Source organism: Ambystoma mexicanum, chromosome 4p (genome assembly GCF_040938575.1).
Source record: "Ambystoma mexicanum isolate Mex_15411 chromosome 4p, UKY_AmexF1_1, whole genome shotgun sequence".
NCBI lineage: Eukaryota > Metazoa > Chordata > Amphibia > Caudata > Ambystomatidae > Ambystoma > Ambystoma mexicanum.
Window position 1 is genome coordinate 131745934 of NC_090927.1, and position 26200 is coordinate 131772133.

At 45.7% G+C, this 26200-nt stretch overlaps 1 protein-coding gene across 7 annotated transcripts in view; it reads right to left on the bottom strand.

The window, feature by feature from the left end:
- Positions 1–26200, bottom strand: part of DTNB (dystrobrevin beta) — a 1559893-nt gene that overhangs the window by 199587 nt on the left and 1334106 nt on the right. For 5 of the 7 annotated variants that reach the window (XM_069605560.1, XM_069605561.1, XM_069605567.1 and 2 more), the window contains 2 exons: positions 14996–15092; positions 9256–9276 (listed from right to left, as the gene is read on the bottom strand). In XM_069605560.1, the coding sequence (XP_069461661.1) occupies positions 9256–9276; positions 14996–15092 (118 nt within the window). The remainder of the gene's footprint in view (positions 1–9255; positions 9277–14995; positions 15093–26200) is intronic. The other 2 variants (XM_069605562.1, XM_069605566.1) reach the window with 1 other exon arrangement.

Sequence of the window (26200 nt, forward strand, 5' to 3'; positions counted from 1 at the left end):
AAAATCAAAGATAATTACATTCGGAGCAAAAATCCATTGACGAGATAAAAACTTCATCTGGGTCGTAGGGAAAGAACCGCTAGAACAACCAACTAGTATTCGCTACCTGGGAGTGATATTCAACACCTCGATATGAGCATGGAGCTGGATGCAAGACCTGATTTCTCAGACACAAATGTTTGCCCTGCAAGGGGCATATGGTAAATTTACGTTGACTCCGGTGCTTTCATTCTACCTCCAAAAAGTGGTTCCTGTGTTAACGTTTGTAGTGAAGCCAGTTGGAAGATTACTGCAAAAATCTGGTGTCAACTCGAAGGTCAGTTTTGGCAAAAGGTGCTTAAACTTCCATAGAACGTGTCTATAACAGTCATTTGTTATGAACTTTGTATTGACTCATACGGTACAGTCCTTTGGAAAGCAATCACAGCTCTGCACAAAAAGCGCTTAGTAAACACCACGCGACATTATAAGATATTAAGTGCGAAACATACTCAACTTCCATCAGATCTACTGGCTCAATGGGAGACGAAAATACTAAAAATTCTAAACGAGGCAGACATGCCACTAGACATAGTATTGCAAACAGTGCAAATTGCAAAAAAACGCAACAATGAAAAACGCATAAAACTGGCGACAACAACAGACTTTGGTACCGCTATTCACGGAAAGGACGCAACTCCAAAATACTTGACAAAATTTCCATCCCGCTACCATCGTGATCAGTTTATGAGACTTCGTCTAAATCTATACAAACCCAAAGAGATGTTGATGATGAAGCATGACCTTAAAACATTTAATAATCAATGTCGGTACTGTAAGAACGCTGTGGAATCTGTAAAACATCTGGTGATTGAATGCAAAGTAATCACACCACAGCGTTCGTTACATCTGCAAAAATGTGGCCCTCAAAATGCCAAAATGGAGTAGTGGTGGTGCTACGTAATCTCAGGCAATAACGCTCAACTGACCTGTGCAGTTATTAAGTTTATGAATGCTGTTGTGACTGACACATAATTCAAGTTGGCAATTAATTGAACTTTTTGTCAGTTTGGTTGTTTAAATATTGTCGATTCTAGGCGTTCAGAGCAACCTAATGTGATATGATAAGCTACAGAGTGGAAATGTAACTAAAAGTTTGTTTTTCTTTTTCTAAACTAATTTCACAATAAAAATAAATAAAAAAGTTCACAATGTTAAAGGAAAGTCATAGCTGGAGACTAAATACATAGTATGGTGTTGCGGTAGGCCGTGTAAATGTAATTGTCAGGGGGACAAGATGGTCCGCGCCTGTCATTGATGTCAACTGTTTTCAATACAGCATTCAATAACACTTTCGGGGAGGGCAGGGCCACTAAAGGTCCTGAAGCCCGAGCCAGGTTGGTTCAAGCGCAGCGCCTGCTACCTTTTTTGAAAGGCTCGAGCACAAAATTCCATCCCTGTGCACCCATAAAAGCGATATTTATTTCCATTAGTCCCGGGGAGGGCAGCGCAGCCAATCAGATTCCGCAGAACGCAGGCTGAAATCTCTGATCTTACAACCCGCAGGGTGCCTTCCCGGTCACGGGACGCCATTTATTTTTTAAATGTAGCCCAACCCACCTCTCCACTTAACTTTTGGTGGCAGCACTGGCCGCCGCCCTCTGCTGCTCCCCGCCGTCCTCAATGCTCCAGATGGCTGCTATGGAAAGGGAAGAGGGGCTCCGTACGGACCCATCTTCCCTTTCCATGGCGGGCATCTTGGAAAAGGATTTTCCTTCGTTCAACGGGAAGCGTGTGGCGTCCCGTTGACTGAAGGAAAATGCTTTTTTATAGCATAGCACTCCGGGTTGCTGCTTTGGTAACTCGGGGGTGCTAATGGCCTTAACACCCGATCCGGCACGCCGGATCGGGTGTTAACGTCACATTAGTACTGAGAGCCCCATCTGAACGCAATGCCATGTTTTACAGTATCAATACTATAGTTAAGAACTATGTAAATCATCTTACATATTTAGGAATGGAATTGCAGGATCTTTAAAAAAAATTGAAGTCAATACATACTGGTCTTTGAAAACAGGATATAATTAGCTTAATTCATCCAGATTACTTCAGGTTTGCAATTATTTGAAAATGAAAACCTTTCTTGCCTAGCACTCCCTTGTAAGCCTTTGTTTTTTTTTAAGAGTGGAGCAGATAGGTACTGTTGCACTCTCTCTGTTAGCCCCTTTGAACTTGCAGTGAACAGAGACTAAACGGTGGAGAAAGACCTGAGGGCAAGAGAGGAATTCCGGCCGATCTGTGCTTTCATTGAACAGGTTAATTTAAATAGCAACCTCTGCTACACTAGTATCAATTTAATTAGCAAATGCCTTGAATCTAGGTTCTGGCCTTCCAGAGGAACAAAGTTGGAGCCTCTTTTATGTGCGATTAACTTGACGGCAAATGCCCTGCTACCCTCAATCTTCTGGTCCGGTCATCTGTCTTTGACACTGTCAGCCATGGTACCCCATTTGCCCACTTAAACCCTTGTCATTACTAGCAGTTCTCTTGACTGGATCTCCCTCTTTCTCCTTGATAATGGGATGCAAGTTAAGTGAGGACCTTTCTTATATGAACCTAAAATCTCTAACTGGGAGGTCCCTCAAGGCTCCATCCTCTCCTCCTGGCTCTCAAACACTTACATTCAACCTCTTGCAGAACCCATCTCTCCTTTCTCTTGCACCTTCCAAACGTATGCTGACAAATTGCAGATTGGTTCCAATCCGGGGGTGGCCCTACCTGGCACTATCTCATCTTGCCTCCCTCACATCCAGGATTGAACGTTTAACCTCAGCTTTGACCTAAATGTGGCCAAAAGGGAAATCGTCTGCAGGGGTTCAGATATCCCACACACTCTGCAGTGAGCATGGCTCACCATTATGAGCATCCTCCTATCCTGGTCACTGCTGCCAAGAATCTGGGATTTAGCATTGGTTCACGCTCCTTCAAGTCCAAGAACTGGCTAAGTAATTAAACCATAAACTGCACAAGCGTTTTATCCACTTTCTCTATTTCACAAGGTGGCAATTACAAGGGCCAGGGTTCTTATTGAGGATTGGCTTCTGCAACAGTTTTTACCTGGGCCTTCCCAAGTAGCTGCTCAACAGGTTCTAAGGCATACAAACCAAGTTTGCTAAGCGCATCCTTCACTAAGACGTAGAGACCACATTATAACTGCTTTGAGATCATTTTTCTGTCTCCCTGTTGATGACTGGACCACATCTGCATCATAAACTGGGCATATTGGTGTACAGTCCCTGTGAGGAATGTGACCATCCGCACGGTGGGTGTGAGCTCACCTGGCCTATTTTTAAATGTTTAATGAAATTGATTGATGGTATAACAACCTCTGGAAAATGTGTGGGGCTAATCCACACACATTTTCCTATGTTCACCGCACGACATACACAGATCTGTGTACTCTGGGTGGACGCAGCCTACAGTCACCATCCCTCCTGTCATATTTAGTTGGAATATGATAGCCAAGAGTACATCAAGGCATCTCAGAAGGGGGGAAGGTAAAACCTTCCTCCTGTCATGGCCAGCCTAATTAACTAACAATGGCTCCATGGATCAGCCCTTTCCTTTGTTAGCTGCTGGTGGCTGCCTCGCATACTAATCAGAGTTAATGCAAACAGGCCCATGGGGGGCCTGGTCGCAGGACTAACAAAGGACAGGAAAACCCCAACCCCTTTGATATGCACTGTGTCAACCTGAAGCCAGCTGACCTGTCATGTATGGGACAGCTGTTTACAGTAGTCATCCCCACAGGGGGACCCCATTCAGAAGGTACAAGTATGTGATTTGGCGGTGAACGAAAGTCTAGTCTCGCCGTAGCTTCAAGGAAGACCTGCCACTTTAATCAGGAACCACAGAGAGCTCAGTTAACCAGAGACCCTTTGATCCACAACAGACAGGAAGATGGGTGGGGCTTTGTATTACATGTTTTCATCCCTATACCTTTTCTGTTGCAAAGCACTTTGGTTATGACATCATGCATACAGGGGATTGTTGGTGGGGACCCAGGATTGGTTCATTAAGGTAGGCTTAGGCTACACCAACCACTGGGGCCCATTTGGCTTTAAAAGAGGGTTGAGACCCTTTTTTGGCAGATTATCTGATGACTTTGCAAGGAGTAACAAGAAGAACTCATTTTGACCCTGGCTCGAGGTACAGTCTGCCTTACAGCTGTTGCCAGTGAAGGAAGGCCAGGATTTCCAAAGAGGGAAACAATATCCCTCCCCTTAACATTTCCCAGGGAACACAAACATTTCCCAGGGAGATAGGGAGATACTGAATCCAGAAGACCCTCCAGCAGCTCCAGAACCGGTACCCATCCAGAACCCAGCATGTCCTGCTAGGCTGCTAGGCTCTACAAGCAAGCTTCCTAGGTGGGAAGTGCCAGAGAGTCTCTGAACCAAACCAAGGACAAGGCAGTTGCCTGCAACACTCTCCTCAGCTTTGGACCGTCCACCTTAAAGCACGACACAAGCCCAATGAAGAAGCTAGGAGTGAGTGAGTGCATCGAAAAGCATGCACCGACTTCCGCCTTAAAGAACATTTTTCGAGATATTCGAGCCCCTCGAGCTGCAACTGACTGCAGCGCTGACTGTTGTCACGCCACAGTCGCTAACGTCAACTGAGAAACCTCGACCAGTGCTTCAGATACGCCAACCAGCACTGAGTGTATTACTGATCCCAAGCCACTGTGTAGGCCAGCCTGCAGCCATGTAGGCCAGCCTGCAGCCGTCTAGGCCAGCCTCGCTCGCCAAACTGCCTGCCGCCTGATACCCATAGCTGTCCCCCATCTTGAACTCTGCAGGAGCTGCAAATTGCCCTGAAACCGACTCGACCCTGTTGAGCACCATGAACTTCTACAAGCATGAGGTACATTATGGTTCTGTCCTCCTGATCCTTCTCTAAGGCCCCTTGTGACATTTTACGACCCATTGCTCCCCTTGTATTAAAAGCAAGTATCCTTGAACTGTTGCGATAAATTACATTACCAACTACCCTCCTGTCAGTATCCAGACTGCATCCCCTTTCCTTCTTTAAGCCATCTGTCCTCTGCATTTCTTTGTAGTGTGGGTTGTATTTTGTAGTGTGCTATAATTGTCTGTTGTGATAATGATAAAGTAGATATTTATACAACCTTGACTGGACAGTCCGTTTTATCATTGGGTAATAATTGTATTTTCGCTGTGTTTCAACTAACCAATGACCCACAACCTTTCCGGAGATAAGCCTGACGTTCCGTCCACGTTACCAAAATTGGAGGAGGAGGTTTTATAATTTGCGTGTGCTTCCAATCTGTTCGTACCCCTTCTGGTGTACTAAAGGTGTGGGGCTGATTGATGGTTTAGAAACTGATATTCATCCCTGGACCACTGGTGCCCCGGAAGTTGATTCATCACTTTTCCTATGTAACTCAAACACAAAGTGAGGAAGTAGTGCCCTCCCAGGCTCTTAACATCCACTTCCTCCAGGCTCCTGGCCATCGGATGAGTAAAGAAAAAGATGTTTAGTGGCAGGACACTTCGCGTCGCTGGGGCAACGTTTTAATGATCTGGCAAAATAATCAAAGCCGAGGAAAACCACATGCAGTTCAGAAAAAGACTCAACACTCCTCACTTCTATACATTCTTTGATTATGCATGCCTGATCCTTGAGTCCTCATGGAACGCTCTACTGAGTGAGTGCCTCTACCCTGCCACGGCACTGCTTGGTATCGTGGCAGTACTTTTTACACTTAACCGTTGTTGTTTGTATTATGCTTTGTCTCCTGCACTTTTCCTTGCACTCTCTTTCTCCTGCCCTCCGGACGTACATTATCTAAATGTTCCGGGGCTGTGAAAATCAGTTCTTTCGCTCCCTGCCGGGCCACTACAAAGTGGCTGCATTCACATCCGAAGCCGTATCAATTCTCAATAAATAAACGTGTCTCGTATAAATGAATCAACAGAAACTAACAAAAATCAGCCAGTATTTTATGATTTAGTCTTTCCTTTAGAACTCGAAACACACTGTGTATAGGCGCATTATGGATACGCACATCAATCAATCTTTTGTTTGTTTGTAGCTGTTCTGAATATTTGGTAACCCCTTAGTTATTCAATGGTGCCTTGTATTTCTTTTTGTCTTGGAACTAATTACCTTCATGCATCATTCACTTTTGTGTAGCTGTCATCCATATGGTATGCTATGGTAAGGATGTCACCACTGGCCCAAGACTGGTGTTTGATGTGTAATGACCAATCCCTGACAAGACAAGGCAAGGCAGGCATCTGAACCTGGGACTAACATCTAACTCTCAACAGCAATGCAGCACTGCTGCAGCACCCTTTACCGGCATCAGTATACGCAGCCAACTTACATCACACACATGAAGCACTCTCCAAAGGCTCCCAACTTCTACCACCGATTAATATTTCTTGACAATACCCACTACACTGTCCTGCTTGATGGCAATGGACTTTGCTCTACTGACCACGCAAACCCCAAGGAAAACATGAGCATACCACTCAACCATGTGTCACTCATCCACTCACTCACACTCACGCAAACCAGTAAGTACTAGCCTGCCTTCCACAGCCAACCAAACAGAAACCTCTGTTCTGCTCCAACTACTTAAGCAGTGGCAGAGGTATACCAGACAAAGTAGCTAAACTGTGGGCCTGGCAGGGAGCATACTGCAATGCTTGAGTCATAGGGTCATGTCTGGGGCAGGTTGACTGCCAAATAAGTGGAAGGGGCCAAATAATTAGGTCTTCTGTATTGTTTTTCATATTTTCCTACCAGTCTATGAGTTGGTTGACATATTTATATACTGGGTCTCATTACACGGACGGCGGTAAGGGTTAATGGTCACCGTTAATGGTACCGGTGACCGTGACCGTTAACACTGAACGCCTTACTACGAGGTCCCTTTGCGGGTTGGAGAATTTAAAAACCAACCCGCAAAGGGACCAGGGAGCTAATTACGGTACCGCAATTTGCGGTGCCGTAATTAGCACCTTCCCCATTCCCATTTTGCGCTATGGGGCAAAAATGGGAATGGGGAAGGGCAATGGGGGAAGGGGGAATTACCGCCCCACCAACCTTGGAATAGGGCGGTAATTCCCCTTTCCACCAAGGCGGTGCCAGTATTTTACCGGCATGGACCAAGGTGCTAATAGCACCTTGGTCCACCGCCGTCCGTGTAATGAGGCCCACTGTCTCTGTGAAATCAATCTCCTATACTCACTGATCACATCTCTGCTGGCACCCGTATCCAATTTACCCAAGCAGATATTGCTTCAACGTGGATCTAAAATGGCATAAACTTGCACTGTCATCATTTGACGTTGCTAATTTATTCCAAAATCTTGGACCCAAGAATGACAATCTTTAATCCTTTCTGGTTTTAAAAAGAGTGGTAAGAGGAAGCACTCCGATCTTTCCTAGAGCAAAGGGTCCACCCTGAGTGATGCTGCACGGTGGTATCCTTATGGTGGCCAGGCACAGCCTCAAGAATGAGTCTGAAGATGATGGAGAAGTGTAAGCTGCATTGTCCACTCTACCCGAGGCCACAACAGGTTCCTGCGAGAAGCTTGGACACGATCAGTTTTCCTATGTCCAGAAACCAATCAGTTTTGAACCACCTGGAGTCTCCTAATAAGTTTCATTAAAGTACTCCCCAGAAGGTCATTACAACAGACTAAGAGACTAGGTATTGTGGCTCCTACTACAACTGCACACTGGTACAATGACATTTAGGAACAGATTATACATAGCTACCATATATTGAAATAGCACTTTTTGGAAAGCGTCTTGGACCTTAGACTATAACGTCCAAGCACGTAACCTGATATAACATCTTGGCATGTTTTCTCAACATGAGAAGGAGGTGAGGGGAAAAGGTACATATTTCTTAATGTTAGCAGTATCCCCTCCAGCTTCTGCTGGCTCAGATGAAGCCAACCAGAGTCCATTCAGGCTGAGATGGCATCCAAGCTCAAACTGATTTCAGTTTATCTGCAAATGCTGTGGGGCGGTAAAATGAAGAGGTATGCTTTAACTTAAATAAGAACAGTCCAGGAATAGTGAAAATGGGTGTGAAAAGCAGAGGACTGTTAATACAAACTAAAAGTAGTGCAACTCTGTTCCCGATAGCTCCCGCTCACTTCAACCTCTGATCATAAGGGATATTTCTTGCAGAGTACAGAGCACACGAAGTCATGCAAAAGGAATACACTGCTGTTACAAGTCCCAGTGGCGTAACATACCAGTGTGCACATACAATGCAATAATAAAGGGGCACAGTTCTAGAAATGTAGACAATAATACAAAGCAGGGCAGTGACTCGTTGGGCAAATGGGAGGTGCTGTAGTGCAATCGGGAGAGGCTGAGGAGTTAATGAGCTTCGGCCAGGTGACGAGTACGTTGAAAGGCAACTGGCAGGAATATTCTCACAACTGATGTGACTAGAGAAGTGGGGCAACTAGCAGGAGATGAGGAGCAACGGAGAGAGGCCGCGAGGCAAATGAGGGGACACTGAAGGTCGTTGGCTACAGTGAGCATGCACAGCAACCATTGCATATGATACATTGGTGAACATGTCAACTCCCCAATGTAGTCCCTCAAAAGAGACCTGCAGAAAAAATCCCAAAACTACAGACCGTGCAAAGAAAGATCTTTTCACAAGGCACCAGAAATGGTGGGTAGGACATTCTTTTGAACTGAAACACCTCATGAAGAAAACATGCATTTAATGAGGCAATCGGTATTAAAATGAAAGAGGCGGGGGCTGAAGCAAAAGCGCAGGAAACACAAACAGTAAGAGCCATGCAAGGTAACGTACAAGCTCCAATTTGGTCTCTCTTCAAAAAGAAACTCATCTGACGATGGACATTAGCGAAAGACCAAATTCTGCTATCCACACATGATTGCTTTTGAACATGCCCTGTAGCAACTTGCCATGTACTAATTGTACATGTCCTACCGTGCCAGTGTATATCCATGCAGGAGCATTTAAGGAAATCCTGTTAAGGGACATCATGCTTGTCTAGGGGGCAGCCGGATGAAAGGCGCACCTCTTCGGAGGTTGGACCAGAGTATACTGGCAAGGAACAAAATAGCCAATGGCCACAGAAAGAAAGGAAGCAGAATCGGCTAGCGAAGCATCAATGAAGAGAGGCTCTGGGCAGGGTTTAGTCATGCACGGGTAGCGCCAATCACTGCAGACTAACACCAACTTACTGCCTGCTTTTGCTCTTCTTCCTAGAGGTGGCGGCAACGGAAAGACGAAAAAACATAAACAGGTCCAATTACACAGAGATCAAGGGCGTGCAAACAATCTCAACAGTGAAAATGTACCAGACTACAACGGCACGAACAACCATTTGACGATATAAAAAGAAAGCACTGCTTGTGTCCAGCTGGGTTGTGCCAGTGAATAGCACATTTAGAATAATTGGACAATAGTTATGGACGGAGGCAGCCATTTTGTTTTTCCGCTAAGTGGCAATTTACTGGACTCCTGCGGATCACAATGACTGACATTAAAGTAATGTGTTCAAATGGGCCATTCAGCAACTTTTCGGGAAAAAACAGATCAAAGACGCTGCAAGCAACATGTTGCTCCCGTGCAGCAGCGCGCTTTAATTTCCCATTTTGAATTTCTTATCATGCGATTGAATAGAATCAACTGTATTTTTTTTACTAAACCTGGAGAATAAGTCACAATGGATCTAAAATTAATTTGTTGATAAGCTGCAAAAACACTGAAAATATGAAACGCTTACAAATTGGACTAACCACTAATTGCACATAAAACATCTTTGTGGCGCATGCTAAAACTGGACTTCGCCCCACCCTCTCTGCAATCTGCCCACTAAGCACCAACCCCCTGTGCCTTCCTGCACTTCCTGCTCTGGCCCTCACCTACATCCTTGCCCCACACCTCTGCGCCTACTCTCACTACCCATTCCCTTACTAACCGCTGCCCTGACAAATTCCCCGCTTACTGCAGCGCGACATGATCTGTCAGCAATCATCTCCCTGTTCTTGGCACAGTCCCTTTATTGACACCCTCCTCCTTGTCTTGCTGCCCACTCCCTCCCAGACTCTCCTCCCTTCCCTGCTTGGCCTCGCACATGTCTCACAGAGTTGTTTCTTTATGTTCCCCCTTGGTTTTCTGAAATACTCGTTCATTGCTTCTGTTGTGTCCTCTTTCGCTCTCTCTGATCTCCCTCTTTAACCTTCCGATCCTCGCTTTTGTGGCAGGCAAGCGTCCGAGCAGTGCATTGTGGGCATGCAAATTAGATCTGTAGAAACCTTCACCAAATAATCCAATAAGCAAGTCAGGCAGCAAAGGCAGAGACATCATGTATTTCTATACACCTGTGCAGAAAGGGACCGGGAAACCAGCAGACTATCCCAGTCCCAAAAGTGTGATTGACTAAGAGGCGCTATATTTCTTTCTAGACCAGATGTTCATTTCACATTAAAACCAGGAGAACAAGTGAGAATGGATCCGAATATAATGCAATTTGGAAAAAACCTGTCGAGGGCAGCTCATCTGCAAAGGGACTTGTGGAAGACCAGGATTTTCCCATTTTAAAATAATGAAATGTTTGGGAGAGTTTTAACAATGTGTATAAATGTTAGCCACATGCATGTTTCATACTAATTACGTGTGTGCAATTTGTATTTGTTAGGATGTTTGCTATTGCTTTTGGATTTAAACATTTTTGATGTGATGTCGAAATGAAAAATGTGTAGAATATAAAGAAAGCAATGTCAAATTCATAAGTGTCGGTCAGGGTTTTGGAAAGGGGATTCTTATTACAAGCACAACAATATAAATGGGCTTATATGTTTACTGTAAAACCTGTCTTGGGGTAGCTCATTTGAGATAAACCCTAGTTTCGTCCTATGTAAGTGCAGTGGCCTGAGTTTACACGCCTCATGGTTTTTATATGGTTTTACACAATGCGGCTCATGCAGGAAAGATAGTTGGTTACATTGACAATGAGCGTCCTAACAGAACATCCTTCGGCCTTGCGAGGTATGGCTTTACAGTGCCATGTGAGACCGGCCGACGTGGTAAAGACCACCACCTCCTGCAGATGTTTCCATTACAGCTAAATTGAGTTTAGACTGTCAGCATCACTCACCGGGCTTTCTACCAGCTTGGTACTGAGTATCTGCAGGCTAAACTTATTCCCTATGCCCCCTCCAGGACAGAACTTTCTGACTGTTCCCTGATTTCGGAGAACACGTGCGGGAAGCACCTGCTATGTGGTTTTCTCTCCCAGACCATCTTCAGAATGTGAGTGATCATTTGGCTTTTTGGAAAGCCTTGAAGACATATCTTTTTTTGTTTCGTTTGTGTTTTTCTTGATCTTAGAATAGCTCCCTCCCAACATGCTGGTTCTAGCGCCTAGATGTCCTTGGGCCGTAGTTCGCGCTTTATGAATGTTATTACATTAAATTACACGTAATAAGACCTGAGCCGTAATCTAATTCGCACTAATGATCACTTTTCTGGCTCTCGGGCAGTAAAACTCACCTTCATTGGTGAAGTCTCAAGCGTGACAAGGCGTGCCCTGGGCAGAGATTAATGCCATGGCCGCATAGCATTACGGGCTTCCGTGTGTTTGGCATCATAGCAGAAATACAATATGGTGGTTTCGACAGCTCAAAAGAATGCATTTTGGTCCAGAAAATGCCTGTTTTATAGGGCACCACTATTTTATATACAGCTCCATCAAGCCAAGACAGCGTCCTTTAGAGCTTCTAGAACAAAATGCACGTTTTTGGAGTTAATTTGCATACCCACATAACATTGTTCAGTGGCTCTAAACTGATGGTGAACTTCCAGGCGTGGCCACTGTGTGGCGCTGTGGCAGTCCAGGGGTTTTAGTGAAAATTGTTAATTCTACTCTCACATTTCTTGTACAATGTTTTTTCATCCATTATTAACGTCACTAGCACAGTGATGGTGTTTGATATGTACACAAACACACATTTCTGGCACTTAAGGGGAACAGAACAAGAATAAAGGGGGTCAATACGCAAATCTATCCATAAGAATGTTGGATGCAATAAATTGGAGTGGGGCTGGGCTTTTCTAACTAAAAGAATAACGTCAATACCTCAGCTGATCTCATACCTTTACTGTCCTTATTAATAAAGACAAAGACCCTGAATTAGCTGTTGATGTGTTTGAAATAAAACTATATTCCCCCTGTAACAATTTAGCATGTGAGGGCAACATGAAGAAGGAAACGGGCAACAGATTCCAGATTCAAAATAATCAGTTTTATTAACTCAAATGTCAGGATGGAAAAAGGCCTAACTTGCACTATGCTAAGGTGGAATTTCCCTACCTAAATAAAACTATGGAAAGTCTGAGTCAAAGAGCTCAAGAATGTGTCTATGTCCAAACCTTATACTTGCCCTCACAAATATAACTATACAATGTGTAGGGATGTTAGCAACCAAAAAGAAAACAGTTTTTAACACAACGTCCTGAGCTTCTTCCTTTCAGGTCCCTACCCCAAGTATACAACCGCTCCAAAGACCACAGTCTTAAAGTTCCCTTTCTTAGAGGTAGGGTGCAGTAGTCCTATTCAAGTCTGTGGGTTCCATTTCCCCTTCCAAGTTCCAAGTTACATGGTTCAAACAATCTTGAAAAGAAATGTTCCTAGTTAGGACTCAGGGTTCCCTTCCCCAAGTTTCAAGTGGCACAGTTCAAAACAAAACACAACATATCTTTGTCTCCATAGTTCAGTTAATGTTGATTTGAATAGTTCAGATAATTTGCAGTTTGCCTATAAATTGTAAAATCCACTGTTAATCAGGCTTCAGTATCTCTTGTTTATGTAATCTGTAAAGTCACATTACATTTCAGCATACTGCGGTCTGTTTAACGTAATGGTTGACTTGTAATATTCATTCAACAGTTCAAAGTATAATGGTTTGCTTCAATTTAAACTTTTTTTTTCCTCTTTGGGCTCTGAAGGTGTTAATTCTGTAATGGATGCAGTTTTACTTCAGTTCAGTATTCAATAATGATATATTTTGCTTAGGGTTCATTTTCCCTTAATCTATAGTTCAAGATTTGTTTTGCTTTAATTGAATGGGTCACTGCTCAGAGATCTTCCAAAACGTGTTCTTGTTACACACGACCACTCCGATACAAAGTGTTCAAGCCAGGAAATGCTCAAGTTCACACACACGCGCAGCCAGTTTCTCTATCCCCAGAAAATCACTGGTGGCTTTAAAAGTGTGTGCTGCAGCACAGATCACATAGCCCTCTTCCTATGGTGCCTGGCTCCAATTCCTACCTCTCAGAAAATCCTGTGGTGGTCCTCCAACCATGGGGAATGAGCACGATGAGTAGAAAGGAAATGGGCAGCCTTCTAGCCGGCTCCCTTCACTGGTGCTAGACGGCTCCATGGAGTACCAACTCCCACGCCACGCCGCATGGTTTTCTGCTGCATACACCATCCTCTTGGTCCTTCCCTTGTCGTTCCTCTTGGTTGGGCTCCATTTATTCACTGGCAGCCCTTTAACAGGCTGCAGGTGTGGATAACCAATCAGCCTTGCCTGACCCTCATTAAAGGGACACACCTGTAATCCACTGCTCTTAGCAGACATCTTCCTCGCCCCAGTACTAGAGTGGTAAAAGAGCGTAGTCTTCACTGCTCTTAGTTGCCTCTTCTTTGCCCTAGTACTGTCAAGTGTTAATTGTGTAGAAATGAGGGGAGTTGGCTTACAATAGCCCATAAAGGTTGGGCAAGGGCAAAAAGGGTGGGGTTGGTCGTCACTAGGGAAAGGGGCATACCATGTCTTACCCAAAGGCACCCCACTCCCAGTCTTCAAGAACCCCCCACCCAGGTGATCCTCCCTCGCCTCTCCGCCCCCAGGGTTGGGATCCAATGGCGATGGCCTTTCCCTGGCCACCTGCACAGAGGGTCCAAGGGGAACGAGGAATGAGAATACCCTCATGTTTCTCACAAGCATTAAACCTTTAGTTAAGAGGTCTTGGCAGATGGGTTTAGTGCATGAAGGGCCTGGGCCCACCCAGTGTTTTGCAGGGTCCACCTGCTCATAGGGTACATCCCTACTATGTTACACTGGTGGATGCACAACAGCTCTGCTCATAGGAAGTTGCCCCCTTTAGTAAAGTCTTCTTTCTACGGCACATGGCTTGTGGGAGGCTCTTTGCTCACCAACATAAACCTGAATGACAGAAGATCTTGCACATATTTCACAGCTCCAACTGGTGCCAACTTTTGAAGGCCTTTAGTTCCTGTGTTGAACCTGGGCAATTCATGGGTGGGTTGAGAGGGTCACAGGTTAGCAAGCTCCTTGTGATGAACACAGCAGGTATTTCTGCTATAAGGATTCTGCACAATCAGCAGCAGGTAAAAGACAAATTCGCACCTGGGAAAGACAGATTTACCAATCACAATCTGCCTTCCCCGGGCACGATTGTGCACTCACTGCCATGCTGGATTAAAAAAAGAAAATGTCAAAAAATAGCCACCGCCATTAAAATAGAGAAGAGACCAAGTCCCTTTTCGGATGACGGCAGCCATTTTGGAACATGTTTTCCATGGGCGTCGCCGTCCCTTTTCCATGTGCGATATAAATAAAATAAAATATCATATCATAATCATATCATATATCAATGGCGGCAAGCATTTTTTGTAATTTTCTGGGGTGCAAATAGCTTTCACGCCCCTGCAGCCTGAGCTTGGCTGGCGGGCAGTTAAATGCCATGTCCTGCCCCCTGCCTGGTGTGAAAGCTACAGGAATGCTACGGAAAAAAAATAGTGCTTTAGACAAGCCTAAATCCTTCCAGTCTGCTTTATTTGTTATCATGGAGCCGGCTTTACAATGCACTTAAGATCAAACACGTACATAGGACACACTCTTACACAAAGACAACTGCTGGTGTAATGATGAGCAACTGAGCAAGTCTTACCTTGAGAAGCTTCATCAGCCCCTCGAGCTGCACCATTAGTTCCCGCCTGCTCTCCTGAAGGGCCGACATTCTCTGCTCCAGCTCATCCTTCCTTTGCCTGCAAAAGCCATGAACAAGAAATGCAAATATGACAATGACCCGCTCAGGGATTCCAACTTCATACTTTACAGGCTGGTTGGATACCCTGCTTCCAATGGGATAGCCTGGAAAAAAGCTCTAGGAGCACAAAGATCAAAGGTATGCCATGATCACACTGCAATGTGTCCACCTACAGGTTATGTGTACACTGAGAGTTGTACCAGTGCCTGCTCGTTCAAGTAAAGAACACATTACTTTCCTTCTGCGATGTTTGGTTCTGGTGGATACGATCGTCCTCCCTTTGATTCCTCATCTTTATATCTCCAGCAGCAGACATGATGTGTGTTAAAGAAGGCTGTGGGGTGTCTGTGCGGCAAATATCCAGAAGGGGAACACGCCTCTGCAAGGCACATGTGTCCCCTTTGAAGAAGTCAGCTGCCCTTCTCTCTGGAGGTGCTATGTGGGCTAGTCAAAGGGGCTGGGTGCCACCCCATGCAATGTGATGCTGGGCCTGGAAGCAGTTCAGGGAGGGTCCACCCCACCATGACCCGGCTCTGTGGTAGAGGACTATCAATTCACACACGCCCATGTTATGCCTATCCCATTAAAAGGAAGACCCAAGTTGTAGCTCACATTATTGCTGGGTTGGAGTAGGCCGTGTTATTCCTCTAAATCAGCAGAGTGAAAAGTGGCCCGAACAAGGTACTCACAGGGTGTGTTCCGCTCCACGAAGGGCAGCAAATCTCCAGACGATTCATCAGCCTCGTGGTCAGACACAGTGCAAGGGTAGTCTGCCCAGCACCATTGGGACCGAGTGAGTGGATTCAAACATGCAGTGTCAAGTAAACTAAGTCTACATCACTGCATGGCCTGCATCCTCTCATTGCCGCAGGTTGTGTAAATCAGGGAGACAAACTAGACCGATCACAACCCAGTAACCATCATTCAGCACAGACGTAATCACTTCTGGGGAACACAGTCCAGGGGAGGGGTAGAATAAGAAAAAGCAGTCACTGCCTGAGCTGTGTGTGGGGGTTAGGAGTTGGTGAGAGAGAGACACAGGAAGAGACAGAGCGTAGGAGGCAAGGTGGACGGAAGTGTTTGTGGTGGAGATCCGAAATGGAAGGTTCATGGAGAGTGGACGTGGAAGGATAGTGGAGGCTGAAGAAAGGAACAGGCGAGAACACTAGAGGGAAGATAGGGAGCAATATCAGAGAGGAGGTTTGAAGGGAGTTTCGTGGAAGGATGCAAACACAACATTACCAAGGAGGTTAAGAAGGTCTTTGAAGAAGTTGGGAGGAGGTGAAGACAAATGTTGGATCAAAAAAACACCAAAGAAGAAGGGGAAAGGAGCACTCTGGAGAATGCTGCAGAGAAGTTGGAGTGTATCACAGAGGAGGTTGGGAGAAACATCAGAAGAGAGGTTGGAGGTGGAAGGACAGAGGGAGTGATAAGAGAGAAAAGGGGAAGAATCAGGTGGGAGAGGCCCAAATGTGACTGGGGCGAGCCAAGGTACGATGGAGGCATGAGTGTGTGACGTGGGTGGAGGAGGCACAGAAGGAGAGACAGAAGACTGGTATGGAGCAGAGAGGAGCATTAGGAGAGGCAAATTCAGGAACAAGATCAAGGCAATTTTCTGAGACTGAACCAGGAGCCTAAGAGGGGGTGGAGGCAAACAAGAGAAAGTAGAACAGGCCAGGTTACTAGTGTCTTGGGGAAAGCTCTGAGTTTTGCAAGCCTTTATCAAGCCACTGCTTTCCCCTTGAAAATGACTAACATTCAGTGCAGATTTACATGGGATTAGCTGCTGTGTGGAGGACAAGAAGCAAGGGACTTGAGCTTTCAAGTCTAGGAGACAAGAAAGCAGTGCTTGGGACAACAACAAGAAAACAGCACTGGGAAAGAGTGACTGAACTGAAAGGAATCTGTATTGACAATTACTAAATTAAGAACTGTTGAACTCAAGGAGAAGTCATCCTGTTTTTGTTGAACCTTTATTTTGCCTTCCTTTATTTTGACCCAACACTAGCTATCCCCAATAAACAGTAGTTTATGTGTACATCTACATGTCTACCCTGTGTTGTACCTACAGAGCTTCATGGCATCGCCTAACTCCTGGCGGAATAGACTCGGATACCTTTGGGCACTGCCTCGTTCAGCAGTTTATAGCATGTCTTGGTGCACGTGATAATTTAGAAGCAGGTGACCTGTTTGGTAACACTGCCCTCCTGGGGGTCCACCAAACACAACAAACAGCTGATTGTCAAGCCAGTACACCTTGGAATAGTCACAGACAAGCTGCACTCCCTCTTAGGATCTGTAAGGAAGGCATGGTATCAAAGGAAGACAGACACACAAGTGATCACAATTCAAGGGTGTTTATTAAACTGTAAAAATGGGTGAGATAAACACCTAATCTAAACCTAAATCTAAGATGGGAGCAAGCTACGACCATCAAATGATACAGTCCTAGTGGAGTCTAGTCACATAAAAAGGGCCTATACTAAGAAAAACCTATTGCCAATCTTTACCGCTATACTACAAAATAGTGTGGGATAATGTTCACAAAGAAAGAAAGAAGTGTTCTCAAAATGATAAGTCAGGATGTTATGGCCGGGGTCTCCCTTCTCCACGTTTGAAGCACGGGATAAGGCAGGACTCTCGAGCAGAGCACACTTCTGGGCTTCTCCAGTACAAGTTTACAGTTCCTTTTTCCAATATCAGTGTCTTCTGTGCCCAAGTTTTTATGCAAAGTCTCTGGCTTCAGAGGGCCTGATGTATCACATACAACAAACAATAGTTCCTTCTACTAATCTTCACGTCGGGCGATTACTCTTCACCCGAGGATCCCCCTCAGCCCGGCTCCGATCCCCTTTACGTCAACCTCCCTCAATCGGGCACAGACCAACAAATCACTGTGGATATCCCTCAGTCGGGTTCACATTTGTCACCACAATGCAGTTCACTTAGCTTTTCAATTCACAGCATCATCATCTTGTAATATTCAGGAATCATAATGTCTTTGTAAACAATCCTCTGGATTACCTTCTCCACTTTACTTAGGTCCCCCTTGTTCGGTATTAGGGCTTCATTCACCTGCCTCCCAAGGCATTTTCCAATTCACACAGAGACTTCCGAAGAGCAGTTTGTTAAGTGCAGGTTTCACGCTATCACAATTTTCAGCCTTTCGGTTTCCACCGTCTTTCTCCTCCGTTTAGAATGCCATCCCGGAATGGTTGCTTCCTCATGCGGGCGGCCTTCCTCAAGGTGCGCTCTCATGCTCGGCCTTTTATCCCTGTGGGAAAGGGAAAGGGTTGTCAGGTGTGTGTAGTTATCGGCAATTGCCCGACTGCCTGACCCTTGTTTGGGACATGTCAGGTAAACTGCTCCGTTGTCTTTCACGGTGTGAGAAAGTGTTCGTTCGTGTTCGTGTAGGGGAGGGTGCGGGAGGCAGAGTTTCTAAATATCCTATGGGGTAGGATGTGGAAAAGGTGTCATAAGGAATGGGGTATTGCGTCTCACCCGTCGGTGCCCCAGTTCCACTCCCCAAAGATCCCCCATCCAGGTGATCCTCCCCCATACTGGTCCACACCCAGGAACTGGCACCAATAGCGATGGCTGTGTCCTGGCCACCTGGATGACAGATCCCTGGGGACTAGCAAGTGAGACACCCTCAGGTTTTTCACAGATCACAGTGAGGAAAGCTGTACAAAGGATGTGGAGGAATAAAAAACACCACAAGATTAATCCTAGGAGAGAAATGCGGTGTTGACAGGAGGAAGGACTGGTGAAGTGGAGGACGGACTAGATTATAGAATGGGAGTCTGAACTGAGCCAGAACTATTTCAGAACCCCATTGTCCTCCATAATCTACTTCCATTGGTTCAAACAGTTTGGGATTCTGACATTTCACAGGTGTTGGATCAATAAAGGCCCCCTCATTACAGAGAATCTGGGTGTCAGACCCAGAAGACACAGTAGCACCTACTGAGAAACAATCATGTCTGGAACTCCAGCCCCTGCTAGCAATTAACCAATGTTGGGGTATGTGTTGTTGCCTAGCACGAAGGCAAGATGATGGAGTAGCCAGACTAGATAACCCAGTGATCTTGCCATAGCTTTAGATGTCTTGAATTTCTCTACGTAGCCATCAGCTTTAGTGTCAAAGAGATGTTTCGCAACAAATGGCATATTGATAAGATTTCAAATATCTGTGGGAAATCCAGATGTATGCCTGCAGGAGTGTACCTAATGACCACAGTTGGGCCCATCAATCTGCCCAGGCAGTTAACCGTATCAAGGCTAACTTCATAATGGGAACCACAGCACCACTCCCACCAGACAGCATTTCCTGCAGGTACTTCTAAAATTCAGATAGACGTTGGGCAGACTTCATGTATGTCTATAAATATTATGACGAATTCCGATATGTTGTCACTTCTCCCAGAGGGGGAGCCCCTTCGCATAAGGCCAGAGAGGTAAGGCCGCTACCCGATAATCCCCCTGGGGTGGTACTCAGCTCAGCGGGAGGAGCTAATGGGGAGAGACTCCCTCTCTATGGATAAGGACTACCATCTAGGGAGAAAGCAGTACAAGACTCATCACATCTTCTCACTTCCTTTACATCCCCTCAGTCCATGAGCTCACCTTATCATCCCTCACTCCCATACCAAACACATCCATCTATATATGTGAAACTGACTACCCTACAGTAACTGAGACGAGGAAGAGCAGGGATGACTTAATGAAGGTTTCCTTGACAGGTACTGAGATGAGGAGGAGGTGCAGGGAGACGTCCAACACAGAGAGAAGGAGAGGTTGCTGTCTGGGAGGTGAGAAGCGGAACCAAGGCATCCCTACCCAGTCCGCCGTGCACAGTCCGACTGGAAAGCTGGGGAAACGCGAGTCCTCTACCAGGAAGCAGACGGACCATGCTGTCATGGGGAGATGTGCAGCCCGCCTAGGAAAAAATTGTGCAGAGCCACCACAAGTGCAGCGGAAGACGCGGGAGAGCCAGAGAAGCTAACAAGTGGCTGACACCACTGAATGAAGAACAACAGAGGGCTGTCGGTGTAGGAATAGGGGACAAGAGAAACCTCAAACCAAGGGTCAGGGACCCATATATAACACCGAGGAATACTCTAAAATATAGTACCTGGCAGAGGAGTGAACCAGGTCTATTAGGAGTAAAATACAGAGAATATAGCAGGGTCTTGGACCCACAACCTGAGAGGGAGAGCATCACTAGTCATCTCCTTCCTGGCAGTATCTGGCAGGGTAGTGAACCAGGTCTGCCAAAACAAATCACTAAAGAAACTGTAATATGGGTCTGGGACCCACATAGACCAGTGTATATGAGAAAAGGCAGGGGAAGGGAGACGTTCCCCCTGGCATTATGAACTGTGATAAAAAGCCAGAGAGAGGCCAGGGGAAGGGAGACATTCCTCTGACATTATGAACTGTGATAAAAAAAACCTAATAAAGGCCAGGGGAAGGGAGTCATTCCCCTGGCATTGTGAAATCGTGGAACCAAGTGAAAAGAGATTCCAGAGGAAGGTAGTCATTCCCACTGGCATTGTGTCAAGATACCTGGAGAAGGGAAGTATTCTTCAGGAACCCAATAGGGAAGAAGCAACTATGGGCAATCAGGAATGTTGATGTTTGAACTGGAACTTTACCTTTTGAGTTTGAATTGAGTTTGAACTTTGTCCCCAAAGTGACACACATTAGTAAAACCTTTACTGATTTTGGCATTACGACTCGTTTTGTGCCTTGTAAAGGGATTGAGGCCTGGAGAAGGGAGTGATTCTTTCAGGTAAAGATCCTGCCTAACTACTGGAACTTTAATCCGCTGTACAGAAAAAGGGAGCCATTCTTCTGGACCAAGAAAATCCAAAACCTCTTTAGTTTAGTTTTAAGTGTGAGGGTCAGAGGTAGGGGCTTGACACAGGATGGTGGATTCTTTTGTTTTGTTGCAAAGATATCCTGACAGATCCATTATCACTTTTAGATGAGGTAGAGAATCCCCTCTTAGAGTCCGGGAAAGTTAGGCGTTCCCTTTAATTTCATTACTAATAAAAGTTTATGCCAACAACCATGCAACCTGTGTGTTAGTCTCCTCCTTCCGTACCCTTACAGTATGTATTCAGCGAAAAAACGTTGTTAAAGGGACATTATGGTTAAATTGTTCTAATAATAACCTGTGAAATTCAGTGAAAAAACGTTGCTAAAGGGACGTTAGGGTTGCAACGCAAAATCTAAAACCCAAGAGATTTGCCAGTTATGCCAAGCTAGGCAGCTATAGCTTGCACCTTTGGTTTTTAGATTTTGCGCTGCAACCATAATGTCCCTTTAACAAGGTTTTTTCACTGCATTTCACAGGTTTTTATTAGTGCAACTTAACCATAACGTCTGTTTAGCAAAAAATGTTCACTGAATTTCAACGGTTTTTATAAATGAAGGTGTTGCATGATTTTTCAGCATTCAATGTAAGTCATTAATAATTCCACTGCTAACATATATGAAAGAACTAAAACACAACTTTAACAAAGATCCTCTTTGCAATGCATACTAATGTGTGTCACTTTGGGGATGCAAGTCATTGTTCTTGACTTGCCTAGGGGGCATGAGGCTCAACCATGAACCCGGCACCTCCAACCCACCGACAATGTCCACTGCACCTAGCCTGCAGCAAGGGCCAGTGTCCACTACACCAAAACGGCATCACTGCTACTGGTCATGGTTTGCGGCCATGGCTAGTGGCTGCAATCCCTGGGGCATGGGCTTCAGCCATATCACAAGCCCCACCAACCAATTTACAGTAGTCATTGGGCAAGGCAACTTAACCATAATGCACCTTTAACAACGTTTTTTCAGTGAATTTTAACACTTTATAACTGAAGATGTTTCATTCTGTTCCAGCACTGCATGCAAGTTATTAAAAAAACCTCTTTAAAATATGTGAAACTATAAAGTTCCTTTAACATATATTTTGCAGTGCACATTGACGTGTATCACTTTGAGCAACACATGCTGTCGCTGCAAGTTATGGCTTAAGCGACTGGGGCATAAGATTCAGCAGTGCCCCAGGCCTTATCAAGCCACCCACAACAGCCAGTAGACCTGTTGCAGCCGGGTGCAGTGCCCACTATACCATAATGGGATGGTGCACGACTGCCCAAGGCTTGTGGCCATGGCCACTATATACCCTCATAATGGGAGCATGGGTCGCTGTATATGGCCTGTGCCCATGGCCACTGACCACAATCCCTAGGGACATGGGCTTCAGAGTAGACATTGGGCATTGCCACAGACCAGGCTGAGTGCCAACTTTAACCCCACAGCCGATCCCTGCTGGCCATTGCCAATGGCCAGATTGTCATAGCTTTCTTTTTTCCTACCTCCATTTTTGCACTGTTTACAAAAAATAAAACGCTGGACGGATCAGCACCAAATTTGCAAAACATCCTTTCGGGACCAAGCTGCTGCTCTGTGCGAACGTTTGGTGCAAATCCTGCCAGCGGTTTGGGCTGTAGCTGCAAGCAATTGTTTTCCCCGTTCTAGTCTACCTGCATTATGAAACATTTGGGACCGCCCCTTGACAAAACCGCACCAAACCTCTTCCAAACGTTTAAGTGTTGGCTCTATAATTTGTTTGTAAAGTTTTGCGTGATTTCGTTGAATGTTATAAGCTGCCCAACAAGTGCATCTTACCCATAATTACATGTCACGAACATTTATCAAGTTTTCAAACATTACAGCAATGTCTCCGAACATCTGGGATGTTCGTGGACTTCATAGCTGAAGAAAATACAGATGTTTGCCTTTTTCTGGCCATATTCCACACCTTCACCTCCCCACAGGTTGTTTAGCTTGTGTAATGTTGTGTTTAATATTTTTTATTCTACAGCTGCAGATCGCAAATCCAACATGGTGGCCATTTCAGACATATCACCTCACATTTCTCAATGGCCCAATTAGCACCTTTACACGATGACCGCCAATGTTACACAGCTCGGTGATTGGTCAGAGACATCCAAAAAATGTTTACCTACTTATTGGCCATATTTACACTGCCGCTCCTCACACAAGTTTGGTGCAAACCCATCCTGCAGTTCAGGTTGCAGCCACAAGCAAACTTTTTTTCCCATTCAGGTATAAGCAGATTTCTAAAGATTTGAGACCCTACCCTACAATTTTACACCCCTCTGATGAAACCGCATGAAACATTGCAAAATAAATTCAGAGACGGGTCTGCATTGTTTTTGGAAATGTACTGCAGACCCTGTAACGTATGAGATTTATAAAGCACAAACATAGCCAGGCATTAACAGAGCGCTGTCCGATCACATTTACTAAGATGCGAGAGTATCGGCAAAGAGTGCACAAGGCATTAGCAGGCTGAAGGACTAGGTTGATTGAAGCCAGCACCGTCTTGCCCAAGGGGCCAAGTTTCTTTCATTCTCTGTCCGGGGACATGTTCGACAAAGCATTAGGAATCAATCCCACATTTAGACATATACTAGCAGATTCTCAGTAGAGGGTTTGCTAGTACAGAGCACAGGATTCGCAAGAGCAGATGTGTTTTCTGCAAACATTTAGCCTACTGGAGATAAGAGGTGTTGGTAGGTCTGGAAAAGATCCGGGGCTCTGCTAATGTCGCGACTGTCGGGACTCTGGGCTAGCTAGCCTTTTTGTTGTTGCCCTTGAGCGTCTATCTGGGGCTACAACCAAAAGACCTGGGGCTATAGCCACCTTAGCCCCACCCAAGCAACGCCTCTGATGGAGATGCACAGAGGAAGGCTTCACTGAGAGCGAAAGTACCAGCACCCGCAAAGCCGCACCGCCGGGAACGAAGATCTCTTATCTGGCACCCAACACCAAAATATCAGTGCGTTTATGAACAGTCCTACAGAGTCAGCAGTCCTTGTCCTCACTACGCTGAAATGCACCATCAGAGGTGGCAGAGTGCTCACACCACACTTTGAAGGGCTAGGGTCAAATAATCTACATCAGGATCAACATCATTGGGACCCATATGCACATCAACGTCTGCATACACACCTGCAGCAACCACAAGATGATGGGCAGCTTTAGACCCTCCTCGTGATCAGCACAAATGAGCTCAAAACAAGCCAAAGAGTGGCAACTGAGCCCACAGGTCCTCAAAGGGCACCCTTGCTCCAGCAGCAACTTTATGGCATGCCAGATGCAATCATGCGTGTAACTCCACAGGTGGCGTAGAGACTGATGCTGAATAAGTAGAGCGTTGTGTACTAAGCCGCTCTGTGCTGTGCAGCGTAGGAGGAGCAAGGGTCTCAGCAGCCTACACTGCTAGAAGGTGGCAAGCATGGACTGCGTGAAAACCTCCAGGTCAGCCTTGAAAGAACCCACAGAAAGAAATACCCCGTCAGCTGGATTTCATTCATGCCTGGAATCGTTCTGCCTCTGACTTAGGGTCCGTAGGAGTCAGATGGAGTCAGTCCGTAAATGAGTGGTACCTGGTAGAAGAGTGACTTCTGGGTCTAGATCCTTTGTGCTTTTTCTCATCTTTTTTTTGAGTGGGTGGCCACTGCATCGCGATGTGACAACTCATTCCGGGAATGGAGGAAACCAAGATAGTATCCCCCTGCTCCCACCCATTGACAGCTCAGTACACCCCTTTGCAGTTTGCTACTGAGGAGCCTTTGGGGGCATGGTCTTTCATGAACCACAGGCATTTGTATTGGTATTGTGATCCACTCAATGGCACCTTACACGGCACGAGCGTGAATCAGATGCCAACATCTGTCACGTACATTCATTGAAAAGCCATACTCTTCTAAGGAAGACATTTCTATAGGTTCAGTAAAATAGAGCAGCTATGTTTCTGGAGCAGCACGTGTAGTGTGTGTGGGGAAAGATCACTGGTGATATCATGCCCAGAATGCCATGACCGAGGCAGTCATGGCATCACACCTACACTCGCTGTTGGCCGTCTAACGAGCTCTGGCTCCAGTCTGCTGCTGGAGCCATTTCAAAGATGACTAATCTATGGGAGGACGCAAACACCTATCCTGCAACACCAACTGGTACGCCTCAGTTCTGCCTGAATTTCCAGCCATGAGAGAGTTTTGGAACAATTGCTAATGGCAAAGGCTGTTTGGCATCTATGAAGGCAGGGAAGGCAGAATCTCATAATACATGAACCACCATGAACATAATGGCCATCACTCTAGTCCCCATGACCCTCCTTCCCCAAATATAGAGTGGCCAGTTTTTTCAGAACTGATAAAGACTGCAAGGTGACCACAAATGCAGAATCAGGATTCTAGCAGACATGTTATGAAGAATCGTATGACCAAAGAAAGCATCAGATCAGGATGAAGCATCAAGACAATGTGTGAGCATTTGAACCCATGGATACCTTTCGTGGCAATAGGAGAGCATACAAGCGGATTCTAATTCAACATATCCATGAAATATTGGGGTTGGGTAAGGTTGACTGCCCACTTGCGCTTAAGGCTTAACAGCTCACATCTCAGGGACAGCATTATAAAAAGGGAGACATGCATTCAGAAGGCTCAGAATGGAGTAATGCAAGGACGTTTCATTTGCATAGCATCGCCTGCATGATTCATGGTCTCCCCTTTGTATTGTATTCTTCTTGCAGCCCCACAGGGGATTTTAAAGATTGTGCATTTGGCTCAGAGCCCAGGGAAAGCAAATGGGGAACCGCAAAGTTCCGTATAGGTTTTAAGTAGATAATAGGCTTCTTAGAAATAAAATCCATAGACAAGTACATATTCAACAATAAACAAACAACACTCAGGAAGTGTTTAGCTCCTAATCACTGTTAATTACAAACATTTGGTTTCTTTAAATCCATTGCGACAGGGCCAGCGTTGTGGCCCTGTCAAACGGGCGGATGAAGCCCACACCAGCGCAACACAGGTGCCTAAATGCAGGTAGGCCCCCTCTTCCCAGTCCTCTTTACCTGTACAGATGGCACCACAGCAGGAGAAGACGCCACTAGCCGTCCATACAAAAAACCAAAGGGTACCAGAAGCGGCACAACGCGGCCACCTCACCCGGAGGAAGCGGAGAAGGGGGGCACAGAGCCAAGGGGTGCTGGAGCACCCACCACAT